At 39.9% G+C, this 27264-nt stretch overlaps 2 protein-coding genes across 2 annotated transcripts; both read right to left on the bottom strand.

Moving 5' to 3' along the window:
- Positions 1-4158: 4158 nt before the first annotated feature.
- On the bottom strand, positions 4159-14065 carry rfwd3 (ring finger and WD repeat domain 3). The gene is made up of 13 exons (XM_084733638.1): positions 13719-14065; positions 11808-12097; positions 11440-11708; positions 11268-11323; positions 9761-9958; positions 9540-9631; positions 8944-9058; positions 7931-8183; positions 7170-7320; positions 6754-6930; positions 6420-6634; positions 5550-5764; positions 4159-4428 (listed from the first exon to the last, which is right to left on the bottom strand). Exons 2-13 carry the CDS (start codon positions 12095-12097, stop codon positions 4285-4287), a joined length of 2175 nt encoding a protein of 724 aa, XP_084589764.1. The 5' UTR covers positions 13719-14065; the 3' UTR covers positions 4159-4284.
- Positions 14066-14991: 926 nt separating this feature from the next.
- On the bottom strand, positions 14992-26738 carry LOC146317071 (mixed lineage kinase domain-like protein). The gene is made up of 11 exons (XM_084733738.1): positions 26565-26738; positions 22133-22582; positions 21433-21531; positions 20205-20382; positions 19666-19766; positions 19444-19579; positions 19149-19233; positions 18923-19065; positions 17493-17542; positions 16719-16859; positions 14992-15632 (listed from the first exon to the last, which is right to left on the bottom strand). The coding sequence occupies exons 2-11, from the start codon at positions 22578-22580 to the stop codon at positions 15586-15588; spliced, it is 1428 nt and encodes a 475-aa protein (XP_084589864.1). The 5' UTR covers positions 22581-22582; positions 26565-26738; the 3' UTR covers positions 14992-15585.
- Positions 26739-27264: the final 526 nt, after the last annotated feature.

Raw genomic sequence — 27264 nt, 5'->3', positions numbered from 1 at the left:
CATGATACTTTTTTTGATTTGTTTTTTAGAAATATAAATATGCTGTTCAACAAACCCCTTTTCATATAAAAACATTAAACATTGGTTGAATGATATATAATTTCTTGAATCACCTGTTTGCACAAAATAACTTACTGATGAAACGATTTGGTGTTTGTCATATGTCAACTGATAAGTTACAAGAAATGTAAGTTATGTAATTAGAAACCACAAATACAACAATTCAAAATATAATTTGGACATTATATTGAAACATTAAGAGTCAGCTAATGGGAACGCTCCCCCACCTAAAGTTACATCCATGAACCGATTTATCTGCATGGTGGGAGGGCGTAATGCACAACGCTATTGGGTACTGTAAATGCCAATCAATATCTGGGACAAGTCCCTCCCTAGCTGCTGGTTTTACAGGAAACATGTAGGCTATAAGCTCCACTCACCATTTCATGGCAACTTCAACCATTAAAGGAACAGTTCACCACAAAATAATGATTTAAAAAAAATCCTCTGGCCTGCAGTGCTGCTTATCCATCTATTTTTTTTTTGTGTGTGAGTTGCAGAGTTTTGGAGATATCAGCTGTAGACATGTCTGCCTTCTCTCTGATATAATGGGACTGAATGGAATCAGGTTATGGTGCACAAAGCACTGAAAAATATACAGTGGAAAAAAAATCAAAACCATTGTCTCTTTCCTAAAATCATGACCTCAAATGTTTTTTGTTCCTTTTTTTTTTTTTTTTTTTCAACAAGCCAAGTCCCACTTAGTTACATTATAATGGAGGGAAGGCAGACACCTCTACAGCTGATATCTCCAAAACTCTGCTACTCACACCAAAAATCTTGGTGAATAAATAACACTACAAGCCAGTGGAAAAAATGTATTTTTGATTTTGGGGTGAACTATCCCTTCTCCCGAATTTCATACTGCAGCTTTAATATAGTTTGAAATTATGCAAAAAGCAGCAAATCTTCACGTTTGAGCCAGAAAATGTTTGACATCTTTGTCCAATATATGAATCAAACAATTTATCGATGATCAAAAAAATGTGTATTCATTTTCTGTCCATCAACTACCAGTACATAATTGCGATTACAGCTCATATCTTTTTTTGTGTCTCTGTAATGTGAGACGTTGGCTCAGACACTTCTCACGGTGGGACAGTTAGTGTCCACCATTAACCAGCCTGAACTGGTGTCCAACTGTAACTGGTGGAGTGTTTGCACAAGAGTGAAAGCAGATGAGCCAGTGTTTGTTTGGATCTTTAGAAAATACTTTCACTCAAACAAAAAAAACCATCAACACTGACTTGAGGAGGAACGCTGTCTGGTTGCTGTTTTCACTCAAACACAGATCTAAAATAGAAACAGAAAGGCAAACCATGCTCTCCAAAATGTAAGAAAAATAACTTTAAAAAAAGACATTTAATCAATTTGAAATATGAATAAATTCATTATATATTTTTTCTATTTTAATTCTTTATCAAAACATTTTGTTATAATAATTAATAATTTTTTAAAAAGTCGATCTTGTAGACATTATTGATCATTTACTCAATCAATCGATTAGTTGTTTGGTCCATAAAATCTGTGTGTGATCCAAAGCCTAAGATGACGTCCTCAAATGTCTCGTTTTGTCCACCAGCCAAAAATATTAATTTTAATGTCATAAAGGAATAAAGAAACCAGAAAATATCCACATTCAATGAGCTGAAATCAGAGAATTTGGACATTTTCTCTAACAATGACTCAAAACAATTAATCAATTATCAAAATACAATAATTTAATAGTTCACAACTAATCAATTAATAATTGCAGCATCAGTCATGAGCCCATAAGAACAGTACATTTGACATTCATCTACTTGACTGTAAAGTAGGAATTTACGAGCATGCAGTGAAAGCAGCACCTAGTTGAAGAAATTTGCATGTTTCTAGGTTGAAGCATCCCATAATAACTGATGAGGACACAGTGTAATATAGCATTAAAATTGATTTACGTGACACTTCTTTGTCACATGAATCTGCAGACGTTCTGTCCACTCTGAAGTTCTCTTAGCTGTTTGGTGCTCAGTGCATTAAAACCCACAATTTATTTTTTATTTATATTTGTTTATACTTCATATCTTCAACTGAGCAATAATAACCCGCAATAACTTTGTGCGAAAACTCCACAGTGCGACAAAGTTGTGCAAGAATACTTCAGCTGTGCAATACTCTGATATATACCCTGATCCATTCTCAGCTTTATTGTGCCACCACAATAATGACTGACTTTAACTGTGTTTAATTACAATGAATTTAGAAATTAACACATTTTGAAAAGGGGTATTTATTGAATGATGCACCATAAAACTAAGAACATAATAAGACCTTTCAAATTGTCGGCATGATGAGCGACTCTGGCCAATCACAGGTCGGTCAGATGGTGAATAACCGAGTTTCATTCCCAGACCATCAGTATTTGACAAAAATGAGACTCGACGGCAAACTGTCCCTCTCCAGAGTCGCTTCCTGCACCTTTAAAACATCCCTCTGTGGTAAACTGCCGCTGCACAATCTGGTTTTTTGTTTACAGCCCTCAAACAATGGAATATCCTCCCAGCTGAGCTTGAAACCTGCACTTTTCTTATTTTCCCATGGTGCAATGTCAACACATTGTTTGACCACGATTCAGACTTTGAACTGACATGAATTGTAATTTTACAGTCGTACTGGATGAACGTGAGCTTGGAGATTTGTCTGTATAATTGTTAGTGCATGTATATATGATGTTGTATGTAAATGTTGTAAGCGTGAATCTGCCCAGAGACTGAAGACAGAAATTAATTAGTATGTAGATATGGTTAAAACATCTCTTCTCATTTTGAGATCGTTTTTTTTTTGTGCATGACCCTTTAGTTTAAAGAAAACTACGTTACAAGTTTCGAGTTTTCAACTGGTTATGAAACAGTCTCAGTTTAACACTGATGCCTCTATATGACCTACACAAGTGAGACCAAAGAGAAGATTAGTTATTTCTATTTATATATCCTTTACGTCTGCTACCGAGTCTGATTCTCCTTGAAATTAGATGAAAAGAGCCTGTGTTCACTTTTTCACACACAGTCACGGTGAGTAGTCGTTAAAAGGAAGTAGAGGAAGATTTTTCTGCAGATAATTTTATTTTTGATGTTATATTTTGTGGTGATTACAGTTGAAACACTACCAGTTTTGTCCACATGGGCCTCCAAACTCAACTAAATCTTAAAGTTCCTTGTAGTTTCTGTCGTAGTTTCTACAGGATATTTTGTCTCTTATCACAAGAATTATGACTTATATTCCTTGAACTGTTTTACTGTTGCTGATTGTACACTACACTATTGTACACACAACCTCACAAGATCCCTCCAAAAACAGTCCATGACATTAAGTAAAAATAAGTCATAATTTTTATTAACTTTGAAGTCGTACACAAACAGTTGGTAGCAAATATACATATTTACAACTTCCTTTAGAAAGAAAACAAGTAAAGTAAAATGTACAACGACAGTAGAGTCTTTTGGCACTTAATGTTTGGGTTCAGAGGGGAGCGAAGTTTAAAAGAACTTAATCAGATAAATAAACTGAGGTGAAAATGGAAGGAATGTGGGGTTGTTCTGGGGGTAAATACTGAAAATTTGTGGTCATCAAGGCCATTTTAAGTCTCAGTCAGGTTGAAAAAGCGTAGAAAGTTGAAATTACCAACAGGACAGAAGACCACCTTCTGTTGACTCCATCGAACTTCAGCAACAGTTAGCAGCTGATTGGACGACGTGAACACGTCAGGACTCCAGCGGACAGACCGACCAGATGACGAGCGGGTTCACGAATACGTTAATAATTTGGCCCCTTCACTCATGTAAACATCTTATTACTGGGAGCAGCAGAACCTGGTTACACAGATTCATTTCTCAGTCAGACTCGGGTTTCATTTAGCTTCCTCTGCAGGACAAAGGTCACTAAATGAAGTTTAAAAAAAACTAGAAATGATAACAGTAGATTTGAACTGTTTCCTCAGGTCGATCGCTCCCAGTAATCCGTTTTTTTTGCGTGTCTAAATGTACATAAAAAGTTCAGCAGCATTTGATTTTCCACAGGTCCACACACACACACACACACACACACACACACACACACACACACACACACACACACACACACACACACACACACACACACACACACACACACACACTGCATCGTCTCCTCGTTCTCTGGGACTGTGTGTGAGAGAGGTTTTTTTATTCTCCAGTTTCCCCGTCTCCTTCACTCCCACCTGTAGATCTTCAGCATCTTCTCCGTGAGCGAGGCCAGGAAGTGCTCGCTGTTCACAGAGAACGGACTGATGTCCAACACTGGGAGGTCGGCCGGGAGCTTCTGCAGCAGAGAGCCGCTGCCTGCGTCCCACACCTGAGGAGGAGGAGGAGGAGGAGGAGGAGGAGGAGGAGGAGGAGGAGGAGGGAGATGAAAGAGTTCAGATGAAAATGGAAGATGAGACAGAAGTGGAGGAAGACGATGATGAGAAATAATTAGGCAACTTTAGTCTCTTTCAAATGAAAAAGAAACACAAATAATCAAATTGAAATTAATTGAAAGAAATCTTTAGATAACTTCATGGTCTCTGAAAGAAAAAAAACCTTTTAAATGTATATATTGCCCAATATCAGCCTACCACAGCTATAGCTTAGCATATTTTCTAATATTATCAGCCTCAAAAATCCAGTGTTTGTTGGCTCTTCTTTTAAATAACTCCCATCAAAAATGAAAGACTTTGCATTAAGGAGAGCAATTTGGAAGAATGGTCTCTCTAAAATGACAAAATAAAATACCATAACACTGTTTAATGTAAAAAAAAAAAAAAAAGTTTGAGGAATATATATAAATACACTTTAATAAGCAAACATCAAAAAAGGAAAAGAAAACAAAAGGAATAAAATAAACTAAAAGAAAATATAACAAAAGCTACATTCTGTTGATTAAGGATGTCAGTTTAGGTTAATTTTGCTTTCAGTAGCCTACATCCACTAACTAGCAACTAACCACTTAAAAAAAACTAAAAGGAAGTAAAATACAAGAGGCACGTAGTCCAGTGCTCTCCTTCCTGTTGGCTTCGCTGAAATGTAGTCACTATTTTTCTGCTTTACAGCAGCACAAACGTCAGGATCGCGCTGCGCTCAGTGATGCTCATCCTGCAGCTGGAGCACAGAAGCTGTCTGCCTAATTTGTTAATTAGGCTCCTGTTACACGAAAAAAAAGCTGTTCTGAGTGACTGTTTGCTGTGCTTCTCTCTTTTAAGTTGGCTTGTGTAATGCTAACCCATCCACCACCCCAAACGCACTCAACCTCAGGGATTGATGTGAACATATCAAAGTGTTAAAATGTTATGACATCTTAAGATCAAAGTATACGCAACTCCATTTCTTCATTTTTTCATCAGGAATGCATCTAAATGACACAGTTCATTGTTGACCTTCTAAACTGTCCTGACCGCTCCTGATCTGTCCTCTCACACAAACACAAACAGGACTGACCATTGTAGAGTTGGAGGCCTCGTCTCCGGCGCAGACCAGGGTCCCGTCTCCATCTGGGCTCTTGAAAACGGCGTTCTTGGTGAGCAGTTTGCAGGACGAGCCGGCGCTGAACGTCTGCACCGGAGAGCAGGAGCAGATGGGCAGCTGGCTCGAGTCCTGCTGGGGCGTCCGGTTCAGAGACATGAGGACGCAGCGCAGAGACGGGTTGGAGCGTCCTGTGGGAGAGACGGGATGCTTCATGACACAACTGGCCTCCACGTTCAGATAAATTAAATTAGTGTAACTACTGACTGCGCTTAGATGCACACTAGTATTGCCATCTTGGTTTTTCAGAGCCAAAAGTGACCATATTTGAAAGAGAGGGTGGAGCTGGAGAGAGTTGTTGTACCCAGATCTGACGGAGAACTCAAGGACACGCTATGGTGGCACCGCCCTAAAGCATAGTCCAATTTACTCTAAATGGGACCATAATTTACAAAATAAACATGAACAAACAAAATGTTTGTTGAGGTAAAAAATCAAGTGAGAAGTAGACAAATCTTCTCATAGACCCATTAACAATCAGACTCCTTTTTGCAACCAGTACGTTTGTCCCCTGCTGAAGTGATTCTTGAGCTGAAGCATCAGCTTGTGAAACTCTCTCTGATTTAAACAATTTCCTTTCTCATCAGCAGTGTCACAATCATCTCTGCTTGAGGGCGGTTTTATATTTTCTGAGTGTATAAATGTTTTTTTAAATGAGTTTTCAGAAAGACACAATTCAGTGCACAAGGTGAACATGTTGCTTTTTGTTAAGAAGATCATCCTGTGTTAAGTTCTGGCATTGTGTACGCCGGTGTAGGGTTAGGGTCAGTGGGATCGAGGTCTCACCTGGCCTGTAGGTGACCAGGCAGTGTCGGCTCTCCGTCTCCACCTGGATGTCGGTGCAGCCGGCGTTCTCCAGCGGCAGGACATGCGGTCTGTACGTGGTCTCGTTGACCTGCTCCCAAAAACACCCACCCTCCAGAGAGCCGGCGATCAGCCCGCCGCAGGGGAACGAGCTGGACGCCGCTCGCGGGACGTAGCACAGAGACGCCACCGGACACCTGGAATCATTACAAGCTCAGTAAAGGATAGCTTCCTAGGAAAAACAAGCGGTGTTTAACTATTACTGTCAAAAAAGTCTGCCTCGTGTTTTAATGTGTGCATGTCTGTGTGTGCGTACCTGGAGCGAAGCGGCTGCAGCTCCTGGATGTGTGTGCTGGTGTCTCTGGTGTCGTAGACGAGCACAGACCCATTGCTCAGACCTGCATAGACGTAGTTACTATTGTCCAAACACCAGCAGCAGCTCCATACGGGTTTACCTGTATTATAAGTCTGAACCACTGTGTTGGTGAGCAGACTGCCACACACACACACACACACACACACACACACACACACACACACACACACACACACACACACACACACACACACACACACACAGTCCATTAATCACATGATAATATTCATTCATTCTCATCATATCATCTGTGTGAATATGGAGATTTTAGAGTTTCTCTATGATCATTTAAAAAACACAGAAGAAAACACTACGGTTGTGTGTGTGTGTGTGTGTGTGTATGTGTGTGTGTGTACCTGGTCAGTTTAATGGTGTTGTCCAGAGCAGCGGACAGCAGCAGACTGTCATTCTGCCTGTTGAAGGACAGACCTCGGATCTGTTTACTGTGGATGGGAACATACTGACTCGCCTTCATGTTGACGATGCTCACCTTCTTCACCCCACAGCCTGGAGGAGGAGACAGAGAGGTAACCAGTGAGACCCTGAGTCAAGTCAGAGCTGGTTGACAATACAAGACGGGATCGCACCATCATCTGATTTTTCCCATCTTTCTATAGCTGGTGTTTCTCAGAATTTAAAATATGTCCTTAAAATGGAACTACAGCAAAGGCCGTAAGGGTTCATTCTCTGAGGAGAAAGAATAAGCCTAATAAATTTCCTGGTTTTCTTCATGTTATCAAACACAGAGAAAACACAGAATAGTTCATTAGATAATAAACCTTTTGCAATAAACTTGTGGACAGCACTCTGTAATTATTGGAAATGTCTGGATCACACAAGTCAAAAACAATCCTTCACAACCACCACTGGAATCTACCTCTACCAACACACAGAATAAATAGACATGAAAAAATTGAAAAAAAAACAACAATATTGAACAATATTGATTTAGAATTCAACAAAGCTTCCAGCTATTTGGAGCAGCCCTTGACCATGCCTTAGTTTTCATAACAGTCTATCTAGATGTGCTGCTCTGGAAAAAAGTGCGGGACTGACAGATGAACTAAACAATACTGCCATCTGCAGGCCGCTAAAGGAAGAAGAAGGAACGTCTCACCAGGCACCAGCGTGGAGTGGGGGGACGGCTGCGAGGCCAGCAGGCAGCTCAGAGGTTCACAGTAGGATAAAACCCTGGAGCCACCGGCCTGAGACACCAGCACCGCCTTGGAGAAACTGTACTGGGCCGTCCTGGAGCCGCCCGCCCGCTGAGACAGACCGAGGAGAAGCGAGGTCGATGGCGTGGAGGAGGACGAGGAGGAAGAGGAGGGAGCAGAGCTTCTACCAGCCTGGGCCATCAGAGCCCTCAGCTCCTGCACAGACAGCAAGGAGAGGAGAGGAGGGATAAAAGAGGTTACATTTTAATCAGTCAACTAGGAATCTCTGAAAAGGAACATGATAGAGTTAAACAACAAAAAACAAACAGTGAAAGCCTTTTTACTGGGGTTGCAAATTTTGTGCTTGTTCTTTAACCGATAGCTGAAAACACTAACAATCGATCATTCATAATGAATACACAAAACATGCTTTTCTCTCTTTTTTCTCATTTTTAGTTTCCTTATTCAACAAACGACTCCAGGAGACAAAACAATGTCAAATTACAGCCATTTCTAGACTATGGATTCTTATTTTTTTAAGTGTCAAAACATGATTCTTCTGACTATGTTGTCTATAAAATAAATACCTAATATAAATAAGTAAATGGATGAAAAAATTTGTAAAACTAAAATCTCAAATAATCTTTCAAATTTGACTTTCTGTCATTCAGTTCTCTAATTGACTTACTGCAATTATCTGTCTCATAATTCGTAATATTTTATACGCAAAGAATTAATTCCACTGTCACACTCAGGACTCTATTAATATTATGAATACTATTGCAAATTTCAAATGAAAATATGGTGCAAAAAAACCTAAATTAAGCAAGTGATAATGCTCAATGTTGGACACATTTTGGTAAGTACTAACAAGAAAGATCATGGTCAGATTCCCTTTAAGTTCAAACAGAAAAATAATCAAACCTAAATCAATTTCAGTGTTTCAGGAAATAAGAAAAGAAGTCATCACTGATACCTGCAGCTCCTGTTGTGCTTGTCCATACTTGTTGGTGACGACCTGCAGTTTTAGTTTGTACTGAGCCGATTCCAGTTCAGCCTTCCTCCTCAGAGACTGTTCCTGCTCCAGAGACCTACACACACACACACACACACACACACACACACACACACACACACACACACACACACACACACACACAGTTAAAATGTTTTTTTTTTTTTTAAGTTCACCAATGACATTACTAACATGGTAATCACTTAATCTGCACCATAAGAGAAGGTCAAGTTGTGTCAGTATTTTAGAAGAAATAAGACAGATCAGTTATCTTTGGGACAATAAAAAATATTCTTGAATAGTGACTTACTTACTTAACTTAGTAATATGAATACTTCTAATAACCCTGGAGTGTGTTTTCCACCAATCCGCTCGTAATATGCTCACATTCTGTACATCATATTAGCTTTTCTTTTTAAGAGAGAATTTTTCAAATCTGCCAGTGGAGAAATGGGTGGGGTGCTGTTCTGATTTTAGCATCTAATTATAAAAAATTCTGTAGTGAAAGAACAAGAAAGTGATGACAGATGTCAGCCGTAAAGAAAAACATCACTCACTTCTTTAAGCTCTCCTGCTCGGAGTTGTCGAGCGCTCTCAGTTTCGGAGCGTACAGCAGAACGATGTCTGAACGCTTCGCTTTCTTGTTGCACTATAGACAAACGACAGAAACGCATCATCACCATCAAAGTCCAGGTGAGAGAAGCAGGATATGACACCAGTGAGGGTTCAGAAAAAAGGACTGAAGCAACTTCCTGTTAAAAACAGTACCGGCACTGACCTGTGGACATTTAGCTGCCGGGCCCTGAGCTTTCAGCCAGCGCTGGATGCAGGTGAAGCCGAAGAGGTGTCCGCAGCGCAGAGCCGACAGTCTGTGTTCGCCCGCCGTCGTCCACGCCTCGAAGCAGATGGTGCAGTTTTCGCCTTCGCCCTCTTCGCCGGGTGGCAGCTGAACGGAGGCCGAGGCCACGGGGACCGGCTAGCAGGGGACATGAAAACAGTCTCAATCTACAGGGACACTAAAACATCATAAACTATATATGCAAAATGAGGTTGGCCTAAGACTGAAACATTAGCTTTTTAGCATCCAGACTGTCATGTTGCAACAGGTACAGACAAGATATTTAAGTTTAAAGCTTCACAAACAGGATTTTATAACATGAATAAATTATTAATTAAATGAATTACTGAAATGATTTTTTTTATCATCAATAAATTTACAAGTTATTTCCCCGATTAATCATTTGTTTATTGAATGTGGGGGAAAAAATGCAAAAAATGTTCATCATAAACTCATGTGTGCTCATGACTTCTTCAAATTGCTTCTTTTGTCCAACCAACAGTCCAAAACCACAAACACACTTCGTTCACTGCCATAAATGACAAAAAAGCAGCAAATCCTCACATTTAAAAAGCTAAAACCACTGACCTTTTTGCTTGAAAAAAACCAAATTGACTAAAACCATTAACTGATTATCAAAATAGTTGCCAACTAATTTTCTAACTAATAGACTGACTGTTGCAGCTACAGCCTGGACACAGAATTTTTATTGCTAAATGTCAGACCTTTGTAAATGTTGAGAGACTTTGGTCCATCTGGAACAACTCTTTAAAACACCAAAGTCTGGTTGTTTTGGAGAGAGTGATATTTGACTTGTGTAACAGCAGCTGCCTGTCAGAAAAGGCTGCCTGTCAGAAAAGGCTGTCTGATATTCTACTAAATATTCTAAATATACTCCTGCTGCTTCTCCAAACTGGGACCGTGTCGACTGCCATCTACTGTAGATATTACACTGACTATTGATAAGTACCTCATACAAACACACTTCAAATAATCTGAACTATCCCGTTAAAACAAAGAAATACAAAAGACTGGACTTGTTGTACACAAATGAGTCTACAACACTCACCCGTCCCCCCATCTTGTGCAATCTGACCATTGCTTCCTGTTCCTGATTCCAATCTGCAAACTTCTCATCAGCAGAAAAGATCTGGACTAAGGACGTGACAACTTCATGGAAAACAACCCCTGCACCACATGGCGACGTGACAGGAACATCTGACTATTAATAAAGTCACAACATGTCCGCTCCTGACCGACACCGCTCCCCCCTGATTCTTTGACTGATTCTTCCACTCCTCCAACAACGGATTAATGGGTAACAACCAGCCACCAACACACTAAAGCCACTGGACACAGGTGTTTATCAGCTTCAGCTCCAAGCAGCAGTGATGGAAACACGCCTGATTGGACCCGATAACCGTGATAGAAAAGGTCTGAACATTACCTGGACGACCTGATTTGGAGCATCTGTCCTCTCGCCATCTGCAGTTGAACTGGAGTCTGAACACGGCAGGAAAAAAAAAAAAAAACACAAAATCACACTGGACTCTCAGAACACAACACAGACTCTGTACTGGTCTGTAAAAACGAGTGGACAACATGCTGCTCAGACTCACTGGTTGGACCAGCTTCCTGTGGCTGTGTGTGTTGGCTGGAGGTGTTGAGGCGAGGGCTTGCCGGCGGCACGGGGTCGACAGGCTCGGCAGCAGCGGGTGCGGCTTCTTCATCACCTTCCTCCTCTTCTTCCTCGTCAGACTCGCTGACCTCGGTTGTGCTGCCGGAGTCCGGCTCAGCCACGCTGGCAGCCGGCGCTCGGAGCAGGAAGTCTGGAAAGCCTCTGGAGGGCGCTGCGGTCTGGCTGGGGTAGTGCACCCTGAGACCCTGCCTGGAGCAACGCACAAACACAGACAGGTTTACACTAAACTGTCTACCAGAGGCCAGTTGGAAAATTTTTACCTATCGCCTAGCCCTAAGTTCTGTGTACCTGAGTCTCCTCCGTATTGGTGCCCCCTGAGCAGCTGAAGGTGTGACTGAAGAGCCGCCAACCGCTCTCTGACTGAACGCCCAGGTGGCAGGAAGTCTGGGCGGCACACGAGCTGCTGTCTGTCCTCCTTCAGTGTCATCATCATCATCATCCTCGTCCACCTCGGTGCTGCTACCATAGTCTGAGATGACCTGTGGTTCGTTGGTGTCCTCGGCTGCAGCAGCGACCACGGGCTGTCCGCTGCCTCCTCCCTGCACCTCCACAGGGGAGTCCACCTCCATGGCCTCCATCTGCACAGCACAGTGGGAAAGAACACAGATTAGACTGGTTAATATTGAAGACGATGATCTACCAGCACATCATGTTAGCAAGATTGCACATTACATCCCTTCACAGGTATAAACAAATAATCTGCAGTTCTTCCTCAACACCAATGACATCACTGGATGCAGAAACAACAAAAGAGTTTGCAGCAAAGAACGCAACTTTTTCAGTCAATATAGCAGCACTGAGGAATTTATTACTTACATTGTCGACATTTAGCATCAACACAGATTAGACAGCCACATGTAACGTGCTAAATGTTCCCTTTAACACACTTTGTCAAAGTCACCTGTCAAGTGACCTTTAAGTTATGACTTAAATACTTTATGGCTGCAACTAAGGATTATTTTCATAATCAATTAATCTGTTGACCATTTTATTTATTAACTCAATTCAGGGTTGCAACTAATGCATATATTTACGCTTGATTATTCTCTCGATTAATTGTTTGTCTTACAATGTCAGAAAATGGTGAAAAATGTCAATTGGTCTAAGCCTAAAATGACGTCGTCATTGGGCAACTCACAACCCAAAGATATTCAATTAAATGTCATAGAGGAGTAAATAAATCACAAAATTTCCACACATAAGAAGCTGAAATCAGAGAACTTACTTTTTTCTTTTAAAAAATGCTCAAACTGATTAATCTATTATCAAATAGCTGCAGATATAACTGATCAATAATCGGTTAATCGTTGACGCTCTAAACTGATAAGTTGTTCGGCTCATAAAATGTCAAAAGATGAAAGAAAAAAAACACTTAAGAAGCTTATTAAGTCTTTTTGTTAAAAAAAAATAATGATGGTTAATTTTCTAATCAATTAATAATCGATAATTCAATCAGTCGCCGCAGCTCTGAAATATTTTAACAGGTGTTTTCACAGTGAAGTCCCACTCAGCTGCACAAAGTCAAAAGTTACACAACCTGCACGTTTTGCTCACCAGCCAGCTAACGTTGACTTGCACAGTATTCAGCAGGTTATTAGCGGCGACAACTCTCCCTGCAAAGTATGACTGTCTCTGGCTGTCAGCTGTAAAACTCATTACCTTTATAATTCATGAACGTTAATATATCGTTTTTCTCTGATGACTAATGCCTCACATCGCGCTCCCGGGCTAGGGGGTGTGTTCTTCGGCTAAGCCCTGAACTAGAGATCGAGGCCTCCGAGGCCTCCAGGCAAAAACAGAGCTAACAGGGGCTGCTTGTATTCAGTTAAAAGTTTATTGAACGTGGTTATTCAAGCATATTGTTAGCATGTAAGACACATTGTATAATAATACAGAAAAGAAGAACAGAATCTCTGCTGTGATCTCCTGGTAACCACGGACGCTTGGGCTAACACTAGCTAGGATTACAGAGGTTGAGAGGCTTCCAACGTGCGCTTAATATGTTGAATAACGCTTTAATTAAAGTCAGTGCATACGTAGCTAGTGTTGATATTAACTGCGGTGTTGTTGCTCTAAAGACACTTCTGAAACGAGTCAGCTCGGCTGGCTCGTTTGCGCGGTTAGCTTGTTAGCTAACAGACTGTGGCTCTGCTCGGGTTGTTAGCAGCAGCAGCGCGGTGAGAAGCGGCAGACACCTACCTGACCTGTGTGAAAGGGGAGGTTTAACAGCCGTTAATCCCGGTCTGAAAGAACACGCACGGTAACAACATGGCTCCAAAGAAGATAATCAAACTGGTGTGGCTGTGCTGAGTGTACGGGTTTCTTCCCGTTCATTCAGAGGCGTTATAATGCAGTCAGGACCGCGGTCAGGGATCGAATCTCCCGGCGCCAGTTCACTCTGCCCTGCCCCATCCTGCCGTGACGTCACCGCCGAAGATCGTATGTTGACGAGATGGATCATAACCCGGTGTATGGTTGATAACATTGACCCTGTGTTTTGTTTGTATTGGATGAATGCACAGTTTGGTTTCCACAGAAACATTAACAAGAAATCTAAAGAAATGTACATTTAAAAAAATCTTGAAAAAAAATAGTAAGCTATAATTATGTGATTTAAAAGGTCAAAATTATGAGATTAAAAAAGTCATAATTCTAAGTAGAAATTTAGACTTTTTATCTCTTTTTTTAAACTATAATTATGACTTTTTAACTAATAATTTTTACTTTTTTATCTCATAATTATGACTTACCATGGGGATATTTTTTCTTTCAGTGACAGAAATGGACTTCCATACAAATATCATATCCACAAATCCAAATTTAGCCATTCTGAACCTCAATCTATAGTATCTGAAAAGGAAATGAAACAGTATATTAAAACCACATACCAGATTCAAAAAGTAAGAAAGCTATGAAGACGACTGATTTGTGCTTCCTCTTTAATGTGTTGATTTAATTTCATGCCCGCGGTACTAATATTTAATCTCTCTGCTTCTATTAATGACTTCCTAGTTTGTATGTCTTTTTATCATTATAAATAAAAAATAATTATAAAACATGGAGTGACATGGAGGAATTTGGTTACATCAAGATTAGACATTCTATAATAATCATGCCTAAAGACATTCTAACTAAATTTGAATGCAATAATAATAGTAAATTCTTTCTAATTCTTTCAACATTTTAATTGTTTTATTGATGTGATTGCCTCAACTTGAAGTGGAAACCATGTCTCCCAGTGGTGCAGTCTGTAAGTCTATAAACGAATGAATGTGTGATTGATCAATTGTAAAAATGGTTGGCAATTAGTCTCCTGATCAACTGCTTGATCTGTCACTGCAATGTTGCCTCTCCTACGTTATATACACAATTAATTAAAATTAAAAAAATCAAGTTGTATTTTTCACAATTAACAAATCAAATAAATAAAACAAATAAACAAATAAAATCAAGAGTCATACATGAGCACTCATGTTGTATCAAACACCACTTTTATTCACAGAGAGAATTTGTGGTCATGGTGGTAAACATAAAGGCTAAAAGATAAAAGCAAACTTTAAAAACAAACCCGACTTTTCAAAAACAAAGTTGTTTTTTTTTTGTGACATTTAAAAAACAGAGAATCTGTTGTAATATTGAGTCATACCACCAGGTGGAGGCCTTTTCAGTTTCATGAGAGTGAGAGCAGTCTGCAGAGCTAGTGTTTGTCTCAGGTTTGTGCGTGTGTGGCAGTTTTTTAAACTGCTTATGAATGAGCAGAGCATTAAACAGGGTAGTGAAGACCTGTGTTTCTGAGATTGATACGTGCTGTAAAATATAGTTTTATCATCTTTGGGCTCTCTGGTTTCCTCTGAAATGACCACCAGCTCTAAAACAACAACAGTATGCGATGCTTGTCCAAAAGTTACAGTAAACTGAAATGCAAATTTATGGCTTTTTGTAAACTGTCTTGTGGATTATAAGCTAGTTTTTCTGTTTCTCCATTTTGTGACTTTACAGTTCTATTTCTCTTCCTGAGGATGATCAGAGTCCTGCTGATGAAGACGCAGAGGGATGAAGAGTTGTTCTACTCCTCTAACTGTGCCACCATGCTGTGCAGTTTATCCACCAGCACTGTGGAAGAGAAAAATACAGTCACAGTTTATTTTGATATAATTTACAGAGATGCTGCTGTTACCACCTGTGAGCCCCTGGATGCAGTTTACGACTCTGCTCTTAGATTCATCACATCATACCTACAGTATCCATCACTGTACTCTATAAAAAAAATTGTGGACCAACACTGGCAATTATTTATGTATAAAGCGAGCACTCCTAAACAAATTACCAACTTACTTTACCTCACTATTACACCTCAGGACAGGATCTTATCAAACCTGCTCTCAGGATTGGATAACTTGAAATGCATGCATTACATGCTTTAACTAGGAATAATCTGTTAGGGTTAGGGTTAGGGGTCTCATTATCTGTCTTATTTCTTATTATCTTTCTGTTTTTTCCTGTTTTGTTTTTATTGTAGTTCTGTTTATGCTGTTTGTCTAATGCAATCTCAGCATCACTGAAAATGTGGGCCATCCTTCAATGTATCCCTGAGAAATAAACAAAGGTTGAATGAACGAATGAATGAACTGCAATATGATTTGTGATATTAGAGGAAAGGATAATTTTTACATTATTATTCTAATTTTCATTGTAAAACACATTAAAACCATTATGTTGTGTAATTTTTTCAGGGACCTGTACCAAACTAAGTTGTTGTTGTTTTTTTTTAAATCTAGAGAATGATGCGTTGTCACCTCTGCAGCACCACAATATTTGATTAAAAATGACATTTTGACACATATTTCACCTTGACAAATATTGTGCATCCTGCAGTTTGGTAGACCATGTTACAATTTCGATAAAAGTTTTGATTAATTGCTCAGTGAAACAGCAAAGAGAGGATAAGACTGCAGTGCAGTGCAGCAGTATAGTGATGGCAGGAGTTGTTGGTCTACCACTGCCTCGAATGGTTAGTTTGTTTGCGCAACTTTGGCAAATCTGAAAAAATCCTGAAAAAACACCGAAGTCATATAATAACACAAACAAAGTAACCAATCGAGGCAGTGGTAGATCAACAGCTTCTCGTTCTGTGAGATGAAATTGATGATTTTGTCAAAGCAGAGGGTGATATTTGACTGTGACAGTGATTGTATTTACCTCCAGCTGATGGTCTCTGGAAGCTGTCATAGGCCCGACAGGTGTTGATCAGATCTCCCAGATGTTCAGGACAGTCATCAGGGAGCGGCTCCTGATATTTCTCTTTGCACACTTTCTGATAGATATCGTGACTCGACCAACCTGGAAGAAAAGCGATAACAAATCAAGAACAGAAGTCGAAGCCAATCATCGTGTAGTTTACCTTAACTGTATTAAGTATGTATTTAGAACACGGGAGCTGCGGGTCAACCACTGCCTCAATCTGTTAGCTTGTTTGTGTTGTTTGTGCGACTTTGTAAAATCTGAGAAAACACGTTAAACCACTGAAGTCACACAATAACACAAACAATCTAACCAATCAGCAGCGGTAGACCAGCAACTCTTGTGTTCTGTGAGGTAAAATTGATGTTTTATGATCCTTAACCTTAATTAACAGTTTTCTGAGTTTTAATGTTTGCCTGCATGGTAGGTAACATGCAAAAGACAGTGAACTGCTCTCATTGGACCACGCTGCATAAATAAAAGCTGAATGAACAAGCAAATTAAAAAATTAATGATTTCTATAGTAGTGATTATAAATAATTGTCAAACAGAACACCAAGATTTCTTGCAAAAAACCCGATTCTCTAACATGGAACTATTAGACCTCTGTCTCTCTATTAGTTGTCTGTCAAAGAGGAAACTTCACAGCTGCCTGTGAAGTCTAAAGCAGCTGAGAGCTTGAGAACGGTGTGTTTGACTGGATGTTGATCGCTGTGTTCTGCAGATACTCACCATCAAATGGTTTCTTCCGGGTTGCAACTTCCCACAGGACGATTCCAAAGCTGAAAGACAACATTTACAAGTTAGTGAGTGCTGTTTTTATTTTATTTTATTTTATTTTATTAAAGTTGCCCTCCAGTCAAAACCGTGTCTGTGCTGAGTTTGACACTAGAGGACTGTTTTTACATTCATCTGCTGAAGGGGGAAAGTTTCTCTGATCTTCGCTTAAACCTCAGTTTAACACCTGGGTGCACCTGCAGGATTCTGTGACATCACAACTAGTTTGGGACCAATCACAGTCCAGTATATAACTTTAATATGTGTGATGTGTCCAGTAGTTAAACATTTGCAATGACCAATAAGAATGCAAACAACTATGTTAATAATTTTAATGTTGTCATTAATAAATCATTTACTAATGCTTTACATAAACCATTAATAAGAAGAACACCTGGGTTGCCAGGTTGGTGTTTAATCCCCTCCAGCAGGACATTTACTTTGTCCTGCTGGAGACCCACTAATGAACTGTTTGGGCGTTTGGAAAACATCTGCAGAGCATCTGGACCAAAAATAATTTATTAGCAACTTAATAGCATTTACAACTGCAAAACTGATTTTAAGTAAAAGTAGTAATACTACACTGTAAGAAAAAATATTCACTACAAGTAAAAGTCCTGCAGTGAAAATGCTACTTAAGTGAAAGTATGTAGGTATAAACATGAAAATGTGAAAAGTATTAAAAGTAAAAGCACTCAGAGCAAAAAAAATATTATATATGATGTCATTAGATGATTCTGACTCATGCATTAATGTAAAAGCGGGATTTTTCTGTTGCAGTTGGTTCATGTGGATCTTATTTTGAACTATTTAGCATATGATAATTTTCACAATGGATTATTTTCTCCATTAACCAACTGACATTCATTCACAGGAAAGCTGGAATGATGAAATGTTTGATATGAAAAATTACTTAAACAGTTATCAAAACTGTTGCTGATAAATTTTCTTACAATCAACTTACTGATTACTTGTCTAATTCTTTCAGGTGTACTTGTATAAACTGTTGGGTAGTTTAATTTATAACAAAATCTCATGTTTTATGTAAAAAAACAAAAAAAAAACAAAACTAAAGCTGTCAAATGTAGTTAAGTAAAAATTGCAATATTACCTTCCGAGATGTAGTGGAGTTACATGATAAGAAAATATTCAAGTAAAGTATGCATACCTCAAATTTCTACTTAAATATAGTACTTGATGTACTCAGTTACATTCCTCCTCTGTAAGAAGGTGATCATTGTTGGTGATTTGTTGATAAAAAGCTAATAGTAATAAGCCATCACGAAGAGATCTTTAATAAACTGAAAATGGATATGATTTTTAAAAAATGATGCATTGTGGGTATTGAGCAGCTGTGCAGAGTAATTGGTTGGTTGGTATCTGACCTGTACATCTCACACTCTTTGCTGTACTTGTGGTTGATGTCGTTGAGCATCTGAGGAGGAGAGTAGCACAGCGTCCTGATCTCTTTGTCCTTCGTTGACTTCTTCAGCGACGTCTCAGTTTTTGCCAACTCAAAACCTCCCAGCTGAACACAAAAACAACAATGACGTCAAGGCTCTATTCATTTTCACCAGCCCCTTAAATCCCAACGTGCACTGGCCTCCGTACCTTGACTGTGTAGCCTTTAGCCACAAGGAACTTGCTGCTGTTGATGCATCCATGAACCTTGGATTTTATTTCTGTCTGGTGCAGTCTAAGAGACAACAGCGATAATCATCATTACAGTCCTGCAAGTCTTTGTTTTACACAAGTGTCTGTAACACCCCATTACCATGACTCACATCCAAAATGTTAGATGCAAAACAGAATTTTACTTCTTTATAATTTTCTGCGTTCTCTGTTTCATAATGTCTCCTACACGTCAAAGAGCCAGACGTACTGTACAGAGTTACTGTCGACTGACCTGTAGAGTCCTTTTGCTGCGTCCAGACACATACAAGCTTTCCTGGTCCAGGACAGCTTGCAGTCAGAGTCCAGAACCTGCCGCAGACTTCCCTTCTCACAGTACTCCATGATGATGAGGAACTGAGGGCTGGGTCCTGCAGGCGGTTACAAGGTCACATCATCATCATCATCATGACTCATCACTTTAAAGGTGCACTGTGCCTGATATTATGTCACTCACCATCCTCGTCCTTTACACAGATGCCGAACATTCGCAGGATGTTGGGCGACTCAAACCGCCTCATGGTTTCAACTTCCTTATTGAAAACAGACTGCACTTCCCTACACATGGAGACAGTGTTTGTTTTGACAATGAATATGGGACAGTTTCACTCGGTCACAAAGGAGCAGTGTACACAAGTCTAAATCTTGATTAATATTTTTTAAACTCTCTAAATTGTTTGTCCCCAGTTTAAGCAACACATGCCGGGAGATTATCCTCAGTGTTTATTGAGGAAAAGGTTTGGAGACTGACTATTGAATCTAAGTGCCTCATCATTTGAAACGTACGGCCAGGCTGCAGAATTTAACAAACTGGGAGTGGGAACATATCAGATAGTGGGACCTTCTGGTTGTAACAAATCCAGAGTTTAAACTTTGCACAGGCAGGAATAATGATGGTAAAGAAAAAGTAAAAAGTAAAATCATAACAGCATTGTTCTCCAATTTTCCTATTTTCCTGCATTTTAATTCAGTACTGTCCTGAAATGCGGTACAGACTTTGGGCTGGTGTTCAGAGAGTCGATGTATCTCTTGATGGCCACCGAGAATCCGCGGTACTCTCCTCTGTAGACCTCTGAGGTCGGCGTCGTCATGAAGGGCTTTTTGGGATGTTCGTACTGCAGCTCGTCTGGTCGGATCATCCGGATGACTTCATCAGTGATGCTGGGCTTATCCACTGTAAAAACACATGGACACAAGTTAATCTGATACCTGCCATGTGACTTGTTAAAATGTCCTTTAAACCAGTAAGGGGTGATTTTTTTGGCCACCTGGGGGCAGCAGATACAAGTCTTGAACCATCATTGAATTATTATGACCTTTAAAGCTGCTTCTTTCCAAGTGGGACGTAAATAAGCACAAATACTTTACTGTACTTAAGATTTTCAGGTATCTGTACATATTTTGCTGACAACTTTTAATCTTTACTCCCTGAATTTTAACACAAATATCTGTACTTTCTATTCCAGGCTTGTTACTTCAGTTTTAATGTATTTTAGTGTAATTTTTCATTATTTTTATTGCATCATTGTGCACTGCCTTCCCAAAATCAAGACTGATTTCAGCCTAAATGGACGAGACAATGAAAAAGATGAAAAAGCTGCAACAGGACTAAAAACAAAGAATAAGACGGAACAAGACAAAAAACAACAGAACAAAAAAAGCAATATGCAATAATGCAATAACTTGAAAAACAATGTAAAAGACGTTATCAAAACAAAAGAACAATGTAAAAAACATACAATATCCTGAGCACAGTCGGACCTTATGTTAGCGCGGCCCACTTGTGACGCATGTTTGTGTTTTATATTGTTTTAGGTTTCCATCCTGAACACTGAACAGGACAGCTGAAGTGAAGGAAACGGGGAAAGAGGAGGTGTGAACAGGTTTCAGAGTGAGAGCGAGCTGAAAACGCGTGATGAACCAGGGAAAGAAACACGTCAAACAACCAATCAGAGCAAAGTGAAGCAAGCCGACTCACTGTGTCTGCAGTCAGCAGCTGGGCGAGCTCGAGGGAGAAAAGTCATTTTTTAAACACGACTCTATATTTATTAATGCTTCACAGAATAACAGACACTAAAAATACCAGTGGATTAAAAATACTATAAATTGTATTAGTATCAGTCTTGCTTTGCTTCTTCTACAGTAACAACACTGATGCAGAAGCTTGTGTGTCTGAAAAGTTGTTTTCCCACAGAATCATACTGACATATGAGTGTTTACTCACAGATGTCCACGACTTTTTCCACGTTGAGTTTGACTTCTTCAAACTGTCTCAGCATGGCGTCAGTTTTCTCCTGCTGCTCCTTCATGTAGTCCAGGAGCACTGAGGGACAAACAAACACTGATGAAACTGACCAGCCTCTCCGCTCTGATTCAATTTGACCATTTGAAGAGTGCTGTGAAACCTCTAGTTGAAACTGTTGACATAAATAAAGATGGACGCCCCGTCTCTAATTCCTCCCTCCGTGCAAAAATTAAGCCAAAATATCCCAGATATGGGTGCCGCCAAAAATGAATGCTTGAACAAACATCGGAGTGATAAGAACTACCTAAAATCACAGAGACCATCTGTGGGAAAAAATTTAATTGACGTGTAATTTGATTTTTTAGTTTGGCCCATCTGCTAACATTAAGGGGGCGGAGTTTATGACCTATATTGCAGCCAGCCACCAGGGGGCGATTGCAATGTTTTGGCTTAACTTTCAGGGAGCTGTCATGTTGTACACTCTATGTATGTCAGTGGTTGAAACACACAAATGTTGAAACACATTTTACTTTTTCTGGACAGAATTTATGCCCCACAGTCCTTCTATTGACCCGTCAAAGAATAAATACTTGCAGGAGAATTTGCTTTGGGATTAATAAAGTTCTATCTTATCATATCTTATATCCTGTTCTACCAAAGCAACATCAGTTTCTCTCACATTTCTTCAGCTCTGTGTCGTCCGCCTTCCCGTCCACCTCGTCTTCTGTCTGTCTGGAGGTCAGTTCAAACACCTTGTGTAGCATGTTCCCCTGCTCCACCTGCAGAGCTCCAGACAGGACCTGGAAGGCATCATTGAGACGTTCGTTCACGCTGGCGAACTCGTCTCCGTGGCTGCTGGAGTTCAGGATCCGCTCCACCCAGTTGGCCAAAGTATATTTCTTGATGAGCTCCTGAGCTGACATCAGGGTGATGGAGAGTTCCCTCAGAGCTTGCTCTACTTCGGCAGAGTTTTGTATCTGCTCTCTCTGTTTGATGGACCTCACCAGCTCCTCCAGGGCTCTGACTCTGTCACAAACACGCCGGCAGCGCTTCCGATTGGCCTTCACATTCTCCACCAGGGTGTAGATCTGTGTGACGATGGACAGGATGGGATCTACGAAGTCCATGACTGGAGAGACAAGAGAGAAAGAAATCTGATCTGTGAGCCAGAGTAAACTGAAAAAAACTGAACCAACTGAACTGGATTTAACTCAATGGAGCAAGTCTGGCTGCATAGGAAGCTGTGAAAATTGTAATTTAACACTATCTTATCAAGTCGCTATGCATAGACATTGCATGTGATTATAACTTCTTTCAAATTATTCTGAAGTAGTTTTTGTTCCTGGTAAAAATTTGTGCTATTTCAGTCCTTTCATCTCAGCATCCTTCAGTTGGATTTAGCAGCAAGCATTGCTCTATACCACAGTGTTCTCCTTGATAATACCACCAGATAGTGCAAAGTAAGGAATTCTCTGCTTTCCTTTTGCTATCCTCCACCCAGTGCCACTATAAGGACAAGGCTGGTTATGGTTATGGTTTACAAGTATCGTGCATGTATCAAAGCCCCGTATATCTTCTTCCTCTGTGACATAGAGTTCTACGAAAGCCCTGAGAGGCCATCGAAGAGGTGGGTGAGAGGAGGATGTTAACATCTATGATGATCACCTCTCGCCCCCTGCACGAGACTGTCCACGCCCTGAGCAGCTCGTCCAGCAGCAGACTACTACACCCACAGGGCAAGAGGGAGTGCTACCACAGCTCCTTCATCCCATGACTTAATGTAGCACTGTTAGATCTGCTGCATTACTCACTCACTCACCTCACCTTGTGTAATACTGTATATTTACACAGTGTAATCCTTTCTGTGCAATATTTATCCTTATCCCAGTGTGAATCCTCACTGTGAGACCTCGGCTGCTGTGCAACCCAACCTACTGCTTTGTGCAATCTGTCTCTGCAAGGCAACACGGTTGAAGAGCAGGTGGGGGAACAAAAGGTTTTGCCAGGATCAATCTGTTTTTTTTTTCATCTGTGAAAACAGGAGCCAAAACTTTCTTCCACCTGTTTCTGCAAATGATCTATTTATTTTTTATTTGTATAATCATTTATCTAAGTGTTTGTTGTTTTAATACTCATTTTTGCCACAAGAGTCTGAATTGTACGTGCAGGACTCAAGTCATCAATAGAACATATGCAACATCTAAAGGCAGGCTTTTTAGGTTTAGGAAAACATCCTGGTCAACGCCTACAGAAATTATACTAGAGAGGTCTCTACAGTGTCACAGCTTGAAGCACAGGGATGCTAACGAAGCTGCTGGATGTGACGCGTTGAGAGCGAGACTGAATTGGTAATTTTCGCAGGCAATACAAAAATATTTCCCAGTGATTTTTTGGAATAGCAGCACGGCAGTTTGTAATGAAACATGTAAAATAACTGCTCTCATGACAGAACAGGTCTGCTTAATTATCAGCAGCTGGCTCCGTATTGAACTGGACTGACATGAATTTAATTAAAGTGACATTTTCTTAACTCAGGTGAACTGAGCCGATGTTACGTGAAGTTATCTGCAGAGAAGATTTCCCACGAGGGCGTCCCTCCAAATCCAATCAGGAAGGCCTTGTGACGCTGAGCTCAGCTTTCAGGTGAGTGAGGAGACAATTCGTCCGTCAATAATTCATGTGGACGGTGTAACGTATCGCTGAGTCACAGCTCATCACTCACATCCAGACAGACCTGCTGACTGTTTCCTTAAAACCCATCCACACACCTCAACGTCAAAGAAAATCCAGTGTTGATTTAGGCAGATTATCTTTGTATCAAATTATGGACATTTTGCTGTCAGACCAGAGTTTTGTCATCAGACTGATTCTGCTGTCTTACAAAGTTTATAACAAGGTTATTATAGCTGATTAAAACTACAAGATGTGAAAAAATTTAAGTTGACTGAAATAAAACAAATAAAACTAGATGAAAGAAAAAAGGAAAATAACTGAAACAATATTGTGTATTTACAGAACTAAACTAAAATAGAAATATATATAAAACGCCCTTGTCAACACAATAAGCATGAGTCGGCTTTAGTGCATCTATTTATTGAGACTGAGATTTTTCACATGACTATGAGTCAATTGTTTGTATTGTAATACATATTCTGAACTTCTTAACTCTTGTTCCTCACAAATATTTCCATATTAACATAAAAAGCAACTACAACTGATGCTGAAACTAATAAAAACTGAACTAAAACAATAAAAAATAAACTGAAACTCACAATCCCACTCACTGAAACTGAACTGAACTGAAAACAAAACTGAAAAACTAATAAAAAATAGAAACCTTTAATAACTCTGGAGTAAAAGCAAATAGCTACAAGGCCTCACTTATTACAGCAGAACAAAAAGATCCACAATAAGCATATTTGTATTTGCTCAGACTTGTCTTAAGATAAGATAAACCCTCGTTCATCCCTGGAGGGAAATTTTTTCCTCAAAGACTGAAAAATAAAAACCTTTTCCTTTCATTCAAGAGTTGAATTCTAGTATGTGATGTTGTCACACTTTACTATTAACAACACTCTAAAAACAACCAAAGCCTATGATGGAATTTAAAAAAATCTTAAAGGGACAGTTCACCCCAAAATCAAAACTACATATTTCTATCCATCTAGATAGTTTTGGTGTGAGTTGCAGTAGTTCCTGCAACTATGGATGATCTTGACTAACTGGGTCATGACTTCAGGCAAGAGGTGTTGCTCTCTCTTTGTTTTTCAAATGCATGTTTTAGGGTGCGTTGTGTCCTCCACGCCTTCCTCTCCAGAGCTGGAGTTCAGTGGCTGCCTGCCAGACTCCAGTCACATATTGTTCAGTTTCACTAATGTAAACACTTATACCTTCTACAAGATTATTAATGATTTCTTACGATTCATGAACAGACTCACTCAGCAAACACTCGGCATCTGCTATTTTCAGAGGCAAATATTTAAACTTGACATGTTTGTTTTCCTCTCTGATGACATATCGCGGTAATTTTATGACTCATTCCAGTATTTCAGTTGTACCGCCAAGACTTCTGTGTCAGTAGGGGAAACCCGGCTGTGCCTTTTTTTTATCACAGGGCTTTAAAGAGGGCAGGTTTGACCCAAAAACTGCTGGTGAAGTTCAACAAAAGCGCGTTTAAGAGGACACAAGAGTGTGTTACTGTGGCTGCAACCAGGATGACAGGAAAAGCTCTTCAGAGAATAGTTAACACCAGGATGGAAGTAACTAGTTACAAATACTCAGATTACTGCAATGATTTTTTTTTTAAATATTTGTACTTTTATCAGTAAATATTCATGTCTGTACTTCTACTCATACTTAAGTATGAATTACACTGTGTAATCTACTGAGTACTGAGCACAATTTGAATTAATATCCAAACCTTTCATCTGTATTTTAGTAGCCAGTAAGATGATCTGATCATGACCAAGCCAATGAAAACCAGGACGTACAAATGACAAACACAACAGCAGCAGGAGACAATATACAGTACAAAGACTTTGTTAAATGAAGCAACAGCTGATTAATCTGTGTGTAAGGAAAGCTGCTCAGTTAAAAGCTCTGTAAAAATCACTGACTCCTCTGCAGTTCCTTTTAAAGCCTCACTATGCCAACATGCACTAACTTCTTGTTTTGTTCTTTGTTTTTTGGCAGGTAAATACTGTCTTTATTTAATTTGATAAAGTTTGATCTTCCTTCTCTCCCTCTGCTCATTCATTTCATCTGAGCAGGTAAATTCCACCTTAAAGCCGCAGCTGCTGGTGAGAGAGCGTGAGACGGGTAATTATCAGTCTTTGTTGCCCTGGAGGGAAGGACTCGTCTTTGTGTCAGATGTCACCGAGTTTAACCTCAGGGTGGGACTCTGTTTGAAATGTTTCTCTTGGGCAACACTGCAAAAACCATAAGCTTGTTGTAAAGACCCACAGTAGAGGAATGACTTCTTGTTCTCCTGATTACAAGCTGAATCTGCAGCAGACTGAGCTGCTCACAGAGACACCGACAAGAGGACACATGAAGAGCCCTGAGCAGAGTAGTTTACGGTAGACGTGATCAAAAACATAAAGATTATTTACCTGTAAATTGATTTCGACGAGAGCTTCCCGTCTCAGCCCAGGTAGATGTGGTCTGTGAGAGTGTTTGTGTGTGCGGTGAGAAAATGAAACTGCCTCTGAAACCCTCAGCTCCTCCCTCTGCTGCTCGCTCCTTCCTGTTCCTCTCTGAAAAGTGGACTCCTTCCCCTCTCTTGAGAGTTATTTATGCTCCTCTGCTGTGACACGCCTGGGATTTATTCATCTCATCCTTGAAGCAGAAGCATAACTCACCGCAAGAGGACAGAGGTGCAGGAAAGAGGCATCCTGATCAACTGTTATATTGACGATGTGTCAGGCTGAAATGATGTAGTATGAGTAAAAAAATGCAAGGCCAAACAAACTGACAATTCAGTTATTTATACAAAAATGACTCCTCATGTCCAGAGTCTGCACACATGACGATAACATCCCATGATGTCTATAGGTCCTAATAAGCAGCATGCTGTGTATCATCCAGAGGAATGAGGACAGTGTTTGTGGAAAACACAGCAGGGCTGACACCTTCATTGTGTTGTGTTGTGTTAGATGTAGGAATCTCAGGCACAGATATCTTAGAACCTGAATAATCCCAGTCAAACCCAGACTATTACTGCCTGACTACATTCTTCTACAGGTAAAGTGAGGCAAGTTTGTTTGTTGAACACATTTCATGCACAGATGCTTTCGCATTTATTTTGACAAC

The sequence above is a fragment of the Lutjanus erythropterus genome, chromosome 13 (assembly GCF_056507025.1).
Source record: "Lutjanus erythropterus isolate fLutEry1 chromosome 13, fLutEry1.hap2, whole genome shotgun sequence".
NCBI lineage: Eukaryota > Metazoa > Chordata > Actinopteri > Lutjaniformes > Lutjanidae > Lutjanus > Lutjanus erythropterus.
The sequence above is the reverse complement of the archived record's forward strand: the minus strand, read 5'-3'. Positions and strand labels throughout refer to the sequence as shown.